At 43.7% G+C, this 16,247-nt stretch overlaps 1 protein-coding gene across 2 annotated transcripts in view; it reads right to left on the bottom strand.

The window, feature by feature from the left end:
* Positions 1–16,247, bottom strand: part of pdgfd (platelet derived growth factor d) — a 40,998-nt gene that overhangs the window by 12,240 nt on the left and 12,511 nt on the right. Inside the window, exons 2-4 of one of the 2 annotated variants that reach the window (XM_076146568.1) lie at positions 8,371–8,581; positions 7,625–7,802; positions 2,285–2,344 (exon numbers count right to left, since the gene is read on the bottom strand). In XM_076146568.1, coding sequence (XP_076002683.1) covers positions 2,285–2,344; positions 7,625–7,802; positions 8,371–8,581 — 449 coding nt within the window. The remainder of the gene's footprint in view (positions 1–2,284; positions 2,345–7,624; positions 7,803–8,370; positions 8,582–16,247) is intronic. The other variant, XM_076146569.1, reaches the window with a different exon arrangement.

Genomic DNA, 16,247 nt, shown 5'->3' with positions numbered 1-16,247 from the left:
CCCCTGAGCAGATGTAGGGAGTCAGAGACTCCCTAGTCTTTGTCTAATGAGCTAATTGGGGCGGGTAAACTAGTGTGGGTGACGGCTCATGGAACCTAGCTCTCATGCAGGAAGAAGCAAACGTAGGAGAGAAAGAGCACAAACAACTAACAAACATAGTACAGTAAAGATAATATTTATTGTCAGCGTACGTGGGAGTTTGTACTTAGGAGGAGGAAAATTCTTTCCCCACTGTGACAGTTTGTGAAGGTCTTTGACCACTGCAGCGGAGTGGGAGCATCATTTTCTATCAAGGAGGTGAGCTGACGATTCAAGGGGTGATTTTAACAACAGATCTCTCCACATTCTGCTACACTGAGAAAGAGAGCCTTTGAAAAAGCTGAGGGCAGTGGCAGCTTTGTTTCCTCCACTTTTGGTCATAGTGACTCAGCCCCTCAGTCCTTTAGCACATCCTTTATAAACCTCATAAAAGGAGGTCTTGGCTAGGTGAAGGCATTCTCCCACCGTGTTGTTTCTGTATTTCTAAAAATGAAATCATATGTTGTCATTTACATCTGTGTGCTGAAGAATACAGAAATAGTGCATTTGATGAGCCTCATCACTCAGTAAATATGTTCATGTTCACAGATGTAGTAGTTTGATTCGATTCTCTCTGCGTATGAATATTGCAAAGAGAAACACCTTCAGTGTGCAGAAAGGCACAGATAACAGATTTAAACCTCCTGCAGCTCGTTTTCACTTCTGGCTCCAATTAATTTCAAACATGCAGCTCATGTGACAACTTCACAGCAGTCAAGAAGTTTCTCCTCATGATGAAGGTAGCTGTGGGCCAAATTGTATAAATATGCATCATCTCATCTTCATATGACGACATTGGGGAGTGCAACGGTTTAGTATTTAATGTCAAATCCCTTTTAATGAGAATCCTTCCACTGTGACACTCTCTTGTGTACACTGAGCCAGGATTTCATGCATAAAAGTATTGGGGGAAACTCTGTCAATTATAGTAAATATTAGTGATCAATGAATAGAAAGTGGCTCAATGCACATTTGTGATCGCACCACAAATTAGAGTTTTGTACAACTGTGTCTGGAAAAATATACTATAAAACATCAAATACTTGAAAACCAAACTCAAATCAAACTAGAAACAAAGTAAAAACAAGCAGAAGCTAAAGCATCCTTAAAAATTGCTGTTCATTTTGAATTATAAACTATATTTAAGATTTCCCTGAATTGACTTTCAGCCAGATTCATACTGTATATATGAGTAATATTCTTTTGACCATAATGAGCGATGACTTATTCCACACAGGTCAAAGAACACAGGTTAGCAATTAGAATATTTCTGGATCTTATAAGGGAAGCCTGATTTAACTCACGTTCACTGAAGCACGTCAGAGACAGAGGTGATGTCACTTAGATCCATCACAGCCATTCATTCCTATTGGACTAATCAGGCAGTGTTGGCCGCCTATAGAATGTCACCAAAAGCTTGTTTCCTCGCTTCAGTGATTGATGCATGTGAGTCATTTTCACCACCATATTAAAACGTTAAATTGAAAATAGGATAATGTACATTTTGAAGCGAGCGTTCCGGAGAATTCCAGACTATTGATTCATTTTTAGTGCATAACTATCTATGGATCTAATTCCAGAATAATTAAAAACAAGGTTAATCAAATCCAACATGCCAAGAATAGGTTCTATACATTCCATTTGCACAGACAAAGGCAGCACACACACAGCACAGTATACATGTATACATACAGTACACATACTGTATGTGCATACTATCTCATACACCCAATCACGTAACCCATTATCACAATCCATCTAGAAAAACACATCTACACAGCTCAACGCACTCTAATTATTATGATTACATATGTCACTGCTTTTACACACAGGCGCACACACACAGATACTGTAAGGATTACATGTGCTTCTAAAGCCACTGGTCTGAAGAAACATGTCATTTTACATCTAAAGCTTCATGCATAATATATACACAGTGCATGCATGGCTGTGCCCTACGTGTGTGTGTGTGTGTGTGTGTGTGTGTGTGTGTGTGTGTGTGTGTGTGTGTGCGCACCTATGTAAATGGCCCATATGTTATAATTAGGAGTGTAGAGTGGAGATACAGGGTAGCGGCAGCACCATTGTGCCCACTGAAACGCCACTTTAAGTGTTCAGATCCAGTGGGTTTAGCAGTGTAGTTAAAGTGTAAACAGTCAGGGAGTACTAGTTTAATGTTTTGCATGTGTGTGCATGCGTGACTCACCGACATGGGAGAGGTGACGGCTTCCCAGTTGGTTTTGGATGCAGTTTGTGGACTTTCATACTGTAGGAGAGGAGAGAGGGAAGCAGAAGGGAATGGATCGATCAGATGACCAGAGGAAAGGCGATAATCCTGCTGTATGAAACCGAGCCCTGCTGTAAACTGTTATCATCAAAGAGCCAGAGCCCAGAGTTTATCCTCTGTTATTGATGAAAGCACATACTGTAGATTCTGACTGATTGGAAAGCAATTCCTTTGCAATAGCAGCTATCTATTAGAATAGAAGCGAGGCACTCCATCCGCACGCTCACTTATTTTTTGGAAAGCTGCACTGCATAAAAACAGACTTAAGGCGTTCAGTGATAAGCCAAATTTATCCAACTCTCAGGTGTGTGCTTGTGTACCGTTGGATTGACAGTGTGTCACCGAAATAGGAATAGGAAGATTTCTAATGAAGTTGGTCACAGCACGCCCATGGGTGATAAAGACTCGGCAGACTGCACAAATGCTTGTTAGAAAACACAAACTCTAGGATGTGGCATTCTCTCTCACACAAACACACACACACACATAAAATCTTCTTTCCCGTGCTTCTCCTTGAAGAGTCCTAAATACCATCTCTGGTCAATGCGGAGCAGTAAATCTGTCTTAACCACACTTCAAAGACACAGTACCCTTGTTTGACTTGTGTGTGTGTTTCTAAGTGTTTGCCTTTGAATGAAATGAAACATCAAAGCGTGTACAAGGTTTTTGTTTAACAGCTTCTCATATGTGGCCCTTAAATAAACACACTTATACATGCATGCCTACACACATTGGCCAGCTGTGAATGAGGTCAGACGGCTTCCTGTAAGAGCGTGCGTGTCTGTGTGTGTGTGTATATGTGTATGTGTGATTCCCTCTCTCGTTTCCTTATAAGGTCACACATTTCATTTCAAGCACATCTGGGCCACTAAATAAGAAAAGACTTGGGGAAAAAGTTAAAGAGTGAGGGATCAGAAAGTGTAGACAGAAGCCTGGAAACTTCCCTGACCTCTGAGCGCACAGGCTGCAGTCACCAACCAGACATAATGTATTAGCAAAACAATTTGTCAGCTTCACGGACGAGGCCCCACAGGTGAATAGGACAAAAAGTCTCTCTGCTTGAACTGATGAACAAGAACACAAATGGCATTTTGTTTTTAAATTTTTGAACATGTCATTACAAATGGAAACTAATTCCTACTTCTTTCAGCATTTAGATCGAAATGTTAACTCAAATCTAAATGCGGCCTTCGTTTTGGATGATTAGTGATAAATGAAATATTTGAAGACTTGTTCAAAATGTATTTTTAATGGATTTTCTGCAAAACATCAGGATATGAACGTGCATGCAGATTGTAGCCAGTTTTTGCGAGAAGCAATCTCTAAAATCCGGTGACTACACCTGCAGCTTAAGTTGAACAAATGTTTATATACAACATCATTTTCAGAGAGAGGAAACATCCTTATCCACAGTGGCAGTGTAGAGGAATCTGGAGGATTTGGGATCATTTCCTCCTGCGCTTTTACCTCCACTTCCTCTACTCCGGCTTACAGGCACAGGATGTTTAGGTTGGTATATAAATCCCATATGCTACATTTATATTGTCCCATCTGTGTCTAAGTTGATTCTGACTTAATTGCCAGGAAACCATTCACTTCAGTCTGAGTGAATAGAACATAATCTTTAACTTTACTGGTCTTAATCTGTTTTCATGCAAACGTGTGTCCCTCAGGGCTCAATTCTTGGTCCCCTTCATTTCACTATCTACATGTATCTACTCGGACAAACCATCAGCCATTTCAAATACATCTCTTGTCACTGTCATGCAGATGATTCGCAGCTTTCTTTAAACAATAAGCAAGTGGCCAATCTGTTTGTTCAGCTGATAGAAATAGATAACTTCCTCCATCTTCACAATAACTAGATTGAGGTTCTTCTTCTAGGCCCAGAGTGTATAACTACAAAGGTGCAGCTGGATCAGCACCTGTTGTTGATGCACATGTGAAGTCACTGTCTTGTTCCCGTTTCCCCAAGAATTAGAAACATTTCTAAATTACCCTCCTTTGTCGAACATTGTGCCTTTGAGTCCATATTTCATGCTTTTGTTTCAATCCCGCCTCGACTTCTGCAACTCATTATTCACCTGCCTCACATACTCAGCTGTACAGAAAGTGAAGCTGGTTCAACATGCTGCGGCCAGACTTTAAAGCAGAACCAGCCTGCGAGTATGCACCTCTCCTGTTCTGGCTGCCTGTAAGATATAGGATAGATTTCCTTTCATTCATTTGCTGTACAGGGCTGAACAGGGCTCAATCACTTTTGACTCTATATTCAGCCAACAGGTCTCTTGAGGTTTAAGACCAGAGGTGACCAAGGATTTGCTGTTGTGGTCTCGGGGTCCTTCAGTGAGTGAGCAACATAGCCACCTTTGAAGCACGTCTTAAACTTACTTACAGACAGGCCTTTTATTGATGTTGTGTTTTCTCTTTTAATGTTTGACTTTACCTTAATGTCTAACTCGACCTTATTTCACTACAACAGTTTCCATCTTTACAAGTCCTCTATTCTTGATGCACTGACTTTTGTACCAGGGATGATGTGTATAAAGCGCGGAATACAATTTGACACTTAAATGCACCACAATTCTAATTGCTCATATTCAACCAATTAATAATAAGTGTTATGCATAAATATTCATAAGTGTTAATTCTTTGTTATCAGCGCTTGGGAAGTGTCCTCAACACCCAAAACTCAATCTGAAGTGTAAAATTTTAATATTCTATCATGTACAGTATGATGTCATGCACACGTTGGGGGTTTGGGGTTTCATTCCTGGATTGTATGCCATGGAATATCCATGAGGTCACTCTGGAGGAGATTCTGGGAACCTCAGCTCTGGGTCATATTCCTTAATCAATACTCCTGTGAACTGGATTCAGCGCAGCACTTCAGAGGAAAATCCACCCCAAAATAGATCACAGGAACTCCAATGAGCTCATACGCCCCAAACAAATATTTAAACATGTGACACCAAGAACATAAACACACACATGATCCTGCAGCTATGTCTTCAATGAATGTGACAAGGTCTATCTGTGCACACGCAGACCTTTGTTCTTTCTTTCGGAGCGTTTCGAACCAAATATCGCTTAAGATGTTTGTCTTCTGCCATCAAAGGGATTTATTACTTCATCTGAGCCTGTGCTCCAGATGACGGCGCGTGCCAGTGGAAAAACAAATTTTTGAGGAGGATCAAAGAAAGGATGTTTTGGAGGAAAAACTGTGAGATGAATAATGAGTAAGCCCTGTGTTCATCTGGAGGGCCGACTGCAGATGCTGTTACTTTTTTTGGGGGGTGGGGGAAAGTTGTTTTCCTGTGTCAGACAAGCAGAAATTCAGGTTGGGTTAAAGTGGTTTGAAAGAGTACAACTAGTGATGGTTGGTGTAAAGCACAGAATGACTTCAGATGCAAGTTGGCAGTGGATTTGTAGAATGGTCTTTCCTCTCTCTGCTTTGCCTTTTTTGCTTCTGTTTGACTCCATTTTCTGCCTTTTCTCTCTGTCTCACTCTGACACTCTTTCGCTTCCCCTCCGGATTCGTCTTTTATCTCGTCTCTTTAAGTCCATTCCATATCTCTCCCTGCCTCATAAGTCTTCTCTCTCTCTCTCTCTCTCTCTCTCTCTTTCTCTCCCTCTGCCTCTCTCAGTTCAAGCTGTTTTAGTCATTAGCTGACATGCCGATACCATCTCAGACACCTGTTCTCTCCTTCCACTCCTTCTCTCCCTGCCTCACTCTTTCTCCCTCTCCCCCCCTCACTCGCTCGCCCTCTTCCTCCTTTTATCTGATCGACAGGTCTGTAGAGAACAAATTAGACCAGCGAAATGAAGCCACACACACACACACACGAGCGCACACACAGCTCCAGTCTAGCAGAGATGGGAAGGTGCTTGTGTGTGTCTAAGAGGGAGAGACACAAACACACGAACACACACGCAGTAGCGAAATGGCTGAAACTGATTGAAATGGGGTGGTATAAGCCTCAAGTGTAAGAGTGTGTAAGGTGCAGAGGTGTAATTATTTGTGTGTGTGTGCGAGAGAGTGAGAGAAAGAGATAGATAAGGAGGCTATTTGTGGATTATGGCTGATGAAGAGTGTTTTTGTTGGTGAAGTTTAGACATTTTAGGACAAATTGAGGTGAGAGGCAGGTTAAATCTTTCCATAGTAGTCATAATTTAAACAAAATGACTGCATGAGGAAATGTCTGCGAGCGAGGGTAAATCTGTAGAATCAGTATTTCGGGCTCATTCCCCGTCTTTGTCGCTCCCTTTACTCCATCAGTGATCACGCCAGATTTCCTCGCCTTTTCTTCATTGCTCTAATAAGCAATGCCACCAACCCGTCTCTCTGCTGCTGGGCCTTTTCCTCTTCCTTTTCCTCTCCTCCCTGCAAGCCAGGGAACAACTTTGACTCTCTCTCCCTCTCTCTCTCTCTCTCTCTCTCTCTCTCTCTCTCTCTCTCGTCCCCCTTTCCCCTCCAATTATCCCGAGCGGGGGAACATCTTCAAATCACAGTCCCTCCATTTCTTCTCTCCTCTTTCTGGCAGAGTGACAAAGTTAATCTCCTTATCCATTCATTTGACAGCTTTTAAAAGAACACCCCCACACACACACGCACACACGCACATCCCTCCGTCTCTCCTCCACTGTCTTGTGGAATTGTGGGAAAAGAACAAAGTGGCTAATATGTTCAAGCGCTTTACTGCGACTCCCCCATGCCGACATCTGTCTGTTTCCTCCCATCGTCTAATCTCTCTCCTCCGTCAGCAAGTGGAGGCAACACAATGAAAGAGAAGAGAAGAGAGTCTGATGCATTGAGGCGTTTTACCTGGAGCGTTGCAGTGCATCCTGGGCTGAACCCAATGTGACACAAAAAGGAAGACTTAAGGCTGTTTCCCAAATAGAACGCTGGTGATTCATGCTCTGCTGTGTGGTTGTGTGTGGTGTTGGGTGCTTCTATGTCTTTCTTTCTACCTCTGCCAGGGAGGTTGTGTTTTCACAAGCGTCTGCTGGTTGCTTTGTTTGTTTTGTTAGCAGAATTATTCAAAAAGTTAGACAATAACTTTGATTAAACTTGGCAGGGGAACCCACTTAGAGTAGGCACAGATGTGGATCCAGGACTTTTTTGTAAGAGTTTGTGTTTCCAGTTGTGTGCGTCTTTTTGTCTGAATCTCAAAAAGTTATTGACAGATTGGAAAGAAATTTGGTGGGCAGGTTGGACATGAAGTTCTATATGTGTGTATGTAGCTGTACGTATCTTACCAGCAGTGAATAGTAGACTTTGAATCCTGGCTTTACAACAAAGTAATCATCTGACTTGAAGGTGATCCTGAGTGAGTTGGTCTTGGAGTTGAGACTTGGCGGAGCCTTCTGGCCGCACCAGCGACCCCAAATAATGGTGCTGGTCTCTGATTGGTCCTCCACTTCAACAAAGTCATACCTGGAGTGAGTGAGAGAGAAGTGGGAGAAGGAGTTGGCCAGATGAATGTGTGGGAGAGAAAGAAAGAGAGACGATACAATAGTGCATGAAAGGTTTGATTATGATTTGAGTTTGAGAATGCAGAGGTTTTTAGGCAATTTTGCCACTGCAGACACAAAGGGAAACATTTTGGCACAACATCTGAAGTGCTACATTTCCACACCTCTCCTCCCCTCTCTCTCTTCCCCGGCTACGCCCCTCTGCCCCTAAGCAAAGTGCTTAACAAAGAAAGCTAAGTTGCGTATTGGGATTGCTGTCCTTTACCAACTTCTCTCACTGTCACTTCCTCCTCTCTCCTTGAATCTCTTTTACTTCCATCCATACTTTTTTCTCTGCAATATCTCTCTCCTCTTCATCCTCAACAGCCAAACCATCTTATCTTCCAGTCCTTTCACGTCCTCTCAGCTGGAGAGCTCATAAACACATTTAACGATCTCCCTCACTTCTCCTCTTTCTTCCTACTCCTCTCTCTCCATCACCACTCCATCTTTTTTAGTTGTTGTTTGTTATTAATGCGCGTTAGTTTTACCTGCACACGCCGTTCTCTGCCTCCTCCAGGCCGTAGTGTCCGTCAAACTCCAGGTGTATGCGGCTTCCCGGTGGTGACAGCAGTTTCCATGACAACAGCAGGTTGCGAGGGTAAGCGTTGGGGTAGCGTGGGCTGTGTATGGCCCCACCCACCGGCGTGACTGTGATGTTTTCCTCCTTGTGGTACAAGTCTGTGGTGAGGCGATTGCTGTCTGTTAGTGGTTACAGCTACATCAGTTAGTTAGTCCAGTAATAAATATAAATATCTTCACAGGAACACAAAACGCCTTATAGGGTTGCGGACAAACATATAAACAGATGAAATTAGGAGTAGATGGGCAGATAAACGAAGAAAGAAACACACAGCGGGAAGGAAGCAGCTAGTAAACGTTATGGTATACCAGAGCGTCGTCGACATAATGTGAGATATTTAACAGCTGCCCATGTATGTACATCCTGGTGTGTGTGTGTGCGCAGGGCCGTTTGTGTATAAATGTGTGTATGCCTGACCTTTTCAGACACACATAACCAGAGCTATTCACTGATACACACATACAGATTGAAGGTTAGTGGAGCGGTGAAAGGTAAAGGTCAGACAGTCACATATACGATACGAGACATACATTCAGTTTGAAGAGGAGTCAAACCATTACTTTGATTATTGTGATTTATTTGTAGATTACATGTGTGTTTGGACATCGATGTTTTCTTTAAATCAAATCAGTGAACCATGGAGACGATGTGTCCAGTTTATTATGGCGTGGTTGATGTCAATACTTTGTGTACTGGCTGGGACCACTTTATTAGACACGCCTGGACAATCGCTACAATCCAATACCACACCTTTGCTACAAATTCCATTAGGGACACAGTTCAATGCAAACACCAACTGAACATTATCAGCTCTGTTGTATTAGCTTGTACAGCAGGTGTAGCTAATAAAGAGGGCGATGAGTCTCTGTATGATGATGTAATCCTACCAGCTTCTAGTGGCTGCAATGTATATGAGCCCCTAAGGAAATGGCGTAGTTACATTTGTGCTATTCCTCGCGGTCAATCGCCTTCAGTAGGTTTATTGTCAATCAACTTTATGAGATAAAAGGTGGGTAATTATGAAATATGGTTTGCAAAGTTGTCATTTTGGTAATGGGAGGAACACCAATGTACAAATCTTAACCTTGTTTAGAATTGAATCTGAGTCACTCAGTATTCATAGCATCTTCATGGAAATTCTTATTATGACTTATTATAATAATTCTTATTATGACTACTATGACTTTACAAAGGGCAGCAGTTGTAGTATTTTGGGACTGCTGTTACCAGAATTCTCCTCTTTTTTTGCGCTTTATGTGTGTGTGTGTGTTTGTCTCTAACCAGTGATGGGGCGTTGCAGTGCTGAAATAAATATAAATCAATTCTTTGTGGTTCTTTGTGGAATCTAGACTCATGGCTAAACTTGGATATTGCACAGCACACTATCATACTTTTCACCACTTTTGTGCTGAATTCCTGACACACAAGTCTCTCTCTCTCACACACACACACACACACACACACACACACACACACACACACACACACACACACACACAAGGTCAGGCTGTGTGCTGCAGTAGGCTGTATTTTCTCAGGGGTATGTGGTTTTTGTAGGAGAAAAGGAGCTGAATGCATAATCAAGGCTCCCCTGGGAGAGGAGGAGGATGATGATGATGATGTAGATGATGAAGCTTTGGCCCAGTCCTCCACCTTGTCACTGCAAACTGCCTCATATTCGTCCCTCTGTCCCATCCCATCCACCCCTCCCTCCTCTGCTCGCTTTACATCCCTCCACTTTGCTTCCGTCAGTCATTCTGTCTCATTGGTCATTCAGCGGTCACATCTTCTGCTTCTGTTGGCTTCAGCAATCAATCTGCACTCAAGTATGTGGGTGTGTGTGTGGTGTGTGTGTGTACATGTGTGTACGTGTGTGCGGGTGTGCATAAAAGGATGCGCTAATGTTTGTTATTGTGAGAACCTCCTTTCAGATTTTACCCATTTACGCTGACACAAATCAGTAAATGTATGTATGGACATGCATGTGCACATTTGTGTTTATATGTGTGTGTATGTGTGTGTTTGTAATGGAATTATTCTACTCTGCTGATCAGAAGCCTGACTAGTTTAGGTCCACTCAGTCATAAAAGCGCTAATATGTCAGGAACTTTCACCTACTAAGATCGCAGGGGAACTGACCTCTGTGTGTGTGTGTGTGTGTGTGTGTCTGTGTCTGTGTGTCTGTGTCTGTGTTTGTGTGTGTGTGAGTGTTAACTATGTGAGTCTGTCAGTATTTGCTTGTATTGATATCAGTGTATTTGTGTTCTTAGGTGACTAAATGTTTTGCTAATCATTTCTTTCATGTGCGTCATCATTTGTCATCAAACACTCTTTACATTCAGTTTAAACCAGGCAGCGTGTGTTTGCTCATCTGCTCCTTTCAGCTGCTGAACTCTCTACCTGATGTGGCATCTGAGGGATTCATAACTAAGGATGGAATCTGTGCTGACTGGGTGAAAGGCTGTAGCACCTCCGCCCCACTGACAGCTGGATTCAGGTGTGAACTGAAGTAAGTGACATAGCACTTTACCCACTGCTACTTAGAAACGTGCTGATTGAAATCCACAATAACAGCCTCTCTCTCAATCAGCTACAGAAGTTAAAAACTGGGCTATTGATTCATTTTCTCTCCATGAGAACACATAAAAACACACTCCAGCATCGAGGCACCAGAATGAGGAAAAACAATCAGTATTTACAGGAGGGATTTAGAAAAGGGCCAGCGTTCATACGGTTGTTGATTTGGTTCTGACGGAGTGAAGGTGGTGCTTTGGCCCTGGCAGTGCGTGCAGGTGCTGGCCCAGCAGACTGAATCTTCATCTTCCAGTGATTTTACCTGACAGCCCACTGGCTCCTGTGGTAGCCCAAACCGGCCCAGCTGCCAACCTTCCGTCAGCCTGCCTCATCACATTCCTTTCCTGTGCTAATTCGTTCTGACGGGAGAGGAGAGGGTGACATACTGTGACAGCCACTGTAAGGTGTGGCCACGGATTGGCTGTTTGACCTCAAGATGGAGTGCTCTGATTGGCCGGCCTGAACCCGTTTGATGCTTTTAAAATTTTCTTTTATTAGATTTGACTTTGATTCAATTACTCCCTCGTTATCTTGCGTCCCTGATGTAAACGTCTCGTTCCTCTATTAGTCATGGCCGGGCATCGCTTCTTTTGACACAAAATGTCACCTCTCCTCTTCCAAACATTCGGGTTGGCCATGTTGTTCTGTATTTGCCTTTTCTTTGCTTTCATGTTCCTGTCTAGATAAGGATTGTTAAATGTTTCTAAAATATCAAGGGACAGATTCTCAGACTCCCTATTTCAGCATTGTGAATAGAGTGTGTTACCATACACAGTGTATGTACCCATGCATCCGTGCAGGTGTGGGCGTGTGTGAGGAAGAAAACAGCAAAATGGAAGAATATGTAAATGTGCTCCTGCAGCTCTAGCAGATGCTGTGTAGCTCCTCAGTCATATCACTGACCTTCCTATAAATCATTTAGCCATATCAGTGATTTCACCGCAAATGAATGATATGCAGAGGGGTTCCATTAGGGATGGAGGAGGAGGAGGAGGAGGAGAGAGGAGAGACAGTGCTGGTGGCTCTGCATGTTTTGCATGTTAAGTACACAGTGTCATTGAAACTGATTTGCCTCTTTGCAGGTTTTTTTCGAAACTAAACTCAACAACGTACAGACGCAGTGTTTCTAAACTCCTCTAAAGTCGTGACAATGCAAACTGTTGCAATCGACAGAGTCAAACTTTTGCGTCCCCCACGAGATGACATCAATAGTGTTGATATTGTCACGACAGCCTGACTCACAGTCCTAAATTTACTTATTCACACATACATAGACACACGGGCGACGTCTGACAGTGGCAATTAAGCTCTCAGACTCTTGATCTGACATTTAAAGAACCGTGACAATAACGCTGCGTGACTGTGATCTGCGTATCTATGTGTGTATGTGCGTGTGTGTGTTCGTAGACATATACCCATGTTGGTTGTGTGTCTGTGTCTGCATGCTTGCGTGGCTGCGAGGGTGTGTGTGGGGAAATTCTCACTAATTAAACTTCTCCCACCTCCATTGCCAGGGTGTGATGTTCTCCGTGGCTCTGAGATCTATTTTAGCTCCAAGTGCCAATCACACTCTCATAAACAAGCACCCAGAGTGCATCAGCAGAGAAAATAAGCACCATGCAAGACGGTAGGATAAAAAGGAGCTGATGAAGAAAAAGAAAGCCAACTTAATCTTCCGCTCCTAATTAAAAGATGAAGAACATGAATACACACATGTATACATGTAGAAACGCTCCTAATATAGAGCGGGGCACGCTTTCTAACTGCCATCTTCATTCTGTGTGTGCCCCGTCATCCCAATCCATCCTGAGTGACAGTTTGCTTATGATACATTCGCATTCGGAGACACACTCCCACAGGACATTACCCAAAACAAGACCTACATCTGCCATCCCCAGCCTCACGCTTCCTGTCTGACTTTCATCTCCCCAAAACGAATTCTCATAAGCCCCCAGCGCTGTAGCATGCACGGCCGGAGATAATACACTCTCTTTCTGCTGGATAAAGAAACCTCCCCAGAGGAATCCTCCGCCGCCGCCGCACTTCCCATATTTGCTGACTTAGAATGCCCGGCTCCTCGCTATTAGATAGTGATTTGAATCTGTTGTGGATTGACATCATGAAATTAGTGTAAAACTATGTTACCTCGTTTAATAAAAGGCATTCAAGTCAGCCATTTAATGTCTCTCTTCATATTCTGCTTTCCCCTCGGTAATTCCGCCGTTGAGTGAGACATTTCAACAACAGGCTGAAGTAAAGACATAAAGCTCCTGGCAGCTCCCGGCTCGTATCTCCATGGTGTTCGCTGTAAAAGTTTGACACGCCGTTGGAAAGACGTATAACTAACTGTGGCTTTGACTAATCTCAGCCACACTGTGTGACACGTTTACTGGCTGAACCACAGGAGCAGCTTTGATGATGGAGGGAGATGTTTTGTTCCTAGACAACCTGGAGAAACACTCTATTTTCTCAGTAGGGCCACCGAGAACCTGACATTTCTGCAAGAGACCGTGCGGTGATGTGCGTCTGTGTGTGTGTGTGTGTGTGTGTGTGTGTGTGAGTGTGAGTGTGTCTGTGTGTGTGGACATGGCCGCGTGTCACGTAAACAAACTTGAGCTGGAAACAGGTGGATATTGAGCGTCGGCGGTTTACGATCATAACGGCAGCTGCTCTCTCCCAAACACACTGCCTGGGAAAAAGTGTCGGCGCTCCAGATGGCCATTTTGTTGTTGTACTTCCGCTGTAATCTCGTTCAAAATGTTACGGCACTAAGACACTAATTATTTTTAAATGACAACAGCTTACAAAAACCCATTTGAGGTTTGGGGTAAATTCCGTCTACATCTCCCGTCCTTGTCCTGATTATTCTGTAGCTCCACAAAACCCTGCTTCTCTGCGCCTGGAAGAATCTACTTTGCAGGATTCCGTTCAGTTCTAGGATGATTGAATGAGTTATATATAGATATAGATACTGCAGGGAGCGGAATTAACCAAACAAATGACTTTACAGTACAGAAGACTACTTAATAATAATAATAATGATAGGGAGATATAACATTGATTGCGTTCCCCTCTTCTCTCATGCCCAGTTGTCTGCTGCATTGCTTATTCATCTGTGTTTGGAAATGGAGTGTAAACTGTCCATTAGGCTGCTTAACACTGTGTGCACATGTGGATATGTGTGTGTGTATGTTTGGTGTGCGTGCGTGTGTGTGTGTGTGTGTTGGCTGTGATGTGAGCTGTAGTTTCGCCATGACAGTATTTCCACCCATGAGAAATGAACCAAAGGCTTTTCCATCTGGCTAAATGTTAGCTCACGGCCTCCCTCCCTCCCTCTCTGCAAGTGTGTGTATGTGTGTGTTGCTTATCATAGGCTGTGCTGGCTCCACTCTTTTGCCACTTCCTCTTGACAAATCAGCTTTAAATATTCTCCCATGTTTCTCAGTCACACTCACGCAAGCACAGAGGCATGAAAAAGACAAACACACACACACACACACCCTGGGGGTGAACACTGCATGCCGAGGGGTGTCAGCTTTGGTCAGCGTCGTCTCTCGCCCCGCATCTCTCCTCCTCCTCCTCCTCCTCTTCTCCTCCTCCACCCCTCCATCCTGCACCATCTCTCTGATCTCTAATCTAATTGTGCAGTTTTCAGTTCACCCTGATAGATGTGGCGCGGGCTTCAGCGTGTTTTAGAGACAGTGTGAACACGTGGCAGAGAGCAGAGATCTTTCAGTTATTCTCCAGGCTGTGTAACAAAATAATTGCCAAGATGAAAAGGGAAGTCTCAACTGAAGAGAGTGCAACATTGAGACAAAGACGAGTGCATTAGGCCGTCCTCAGCAGCGCTCATGTGAGAGCTTCATGCATGCTGAGGCAGCTGATGTGTACATATGCATGAATTATAGAGGACGAGCCTATATAGAGTTGTAGGGAAGGAAGGACACAGTAAGAGCATTATGTCCCTTTACTTGACGGCCACTGAGTTGTGTCGGGACAAGATAGACGAGAGGATAACGGGAACGTCTCTCACAGATGGACATGCATCCAAAGAACACAGAACGAGACAAATATAATTATCATTGTGTGTTTGCCTCCAAGCCAATCATCTAAATGTCCACATTTACTTTGACGGAGGGACGGACGGATGGAACACTGTCGTCTGCTCTGAATTGATCATTGATCACAAAACTGTAGAGTGTGCGCTTTGTAATCTCTGTCTGCCTGTCTGTCTGTCCGTCCATCTCTCTGTCTGCCTGCCCATCTGTCCATCCCTCTGTCCGTCTGTCCGTCCTTCTGCCTGTCTGTCCGTCCCTCTGTCTGTGTGTCACTGTCTTTACTCTGACAGTTGTAATCTGATATGCGTTACATTTGGCAGGTTGGTGAGGTCTCTGGTATAGAATGTTTTCATTCAGCCGTATGGTGGTGCTGTAATGACCTCCTCAATGTTTAACTTTTAGACATTTTGGACAGTAAGTAATGGAATCAAAATGACCGCCCCCCCCCCCCCCTCATAAGAAGATGTTGTGCCATTTTAAATTGCTCCGTGTTCTTTGTATCTCCTCTTAGCATCTCTTTCTCATTCTCTGTACATCTCTACTTGGCTAAAACATGTGCTTGCAAATATCCATGGTTGCCTAGCAACATTATCAGTAAGTTTTTGGAAACTATTGGTGCTTCAGGGACTTCAGTGACTGTATAGATTCTTTTTACAGTCATTTTCCTTGTGTTCTGAGTGAAACCAACCCCAAACACCTTCACACACACATTTGTCTTCCTCTTCTTCTTCTTCTTCTCCTCCCTGTCAGCTGTAACTCTCTCTCTCCTTCTCCCTGTCACTCTCTCTCTGGCACTAATCCCACTGCACATATCAAAGGCACATCCAGTTCACCATCTTTCTCTCTGCCTTCCTCTCCTCCCCGCTCCTCCTCTTCCCCTTCAGGACAGTAAAAATAAAAGTTCATCCTGACTTGGCACTTGTCCTTCTAACCCCCCGCCTGGGGACAATTTTAATACAATCCAGAACACCGCAGGGGGTCCAGCTCGCTTGGTTCCGCACTCAAATGAAGGGTTAGAACACAGCATGTGTGGGCGTGTTCGCTGTGACACTGTCAGCATGTGAGTGTGTGCACGTATGTGTGCACTGTGGGTGTTTGTGTGAACACATACCTATGTTGGAAGCTTTTGTGTGAGTGCATTTGAGTGTAGGTC

The sequence above is a fragment of the Genypterus blacodes genome, unplaced genomic scaffold, assembly GCF_046128005.1.
Source record: "Genypterus blacodes isolate CSIRO-AG114 ecotype Tasmania unplaced genomic scaffold, CSIRO-AGI_Gbla_v1 ptg000032l_1, whole genome shotgun sequence".
Taxonomy (NCBI): Eukaryota; Metazoa; Chordata; class Actinopteri; order Ophidiiformes; family Ophidiidae; genus Genypterus; species Genypterus blacodes.
The sequence above is the reverse complement of the archived record's forward strand: the minus strand, read 5'-3'. Positions and strand labels throughout refer to the sequence as shown.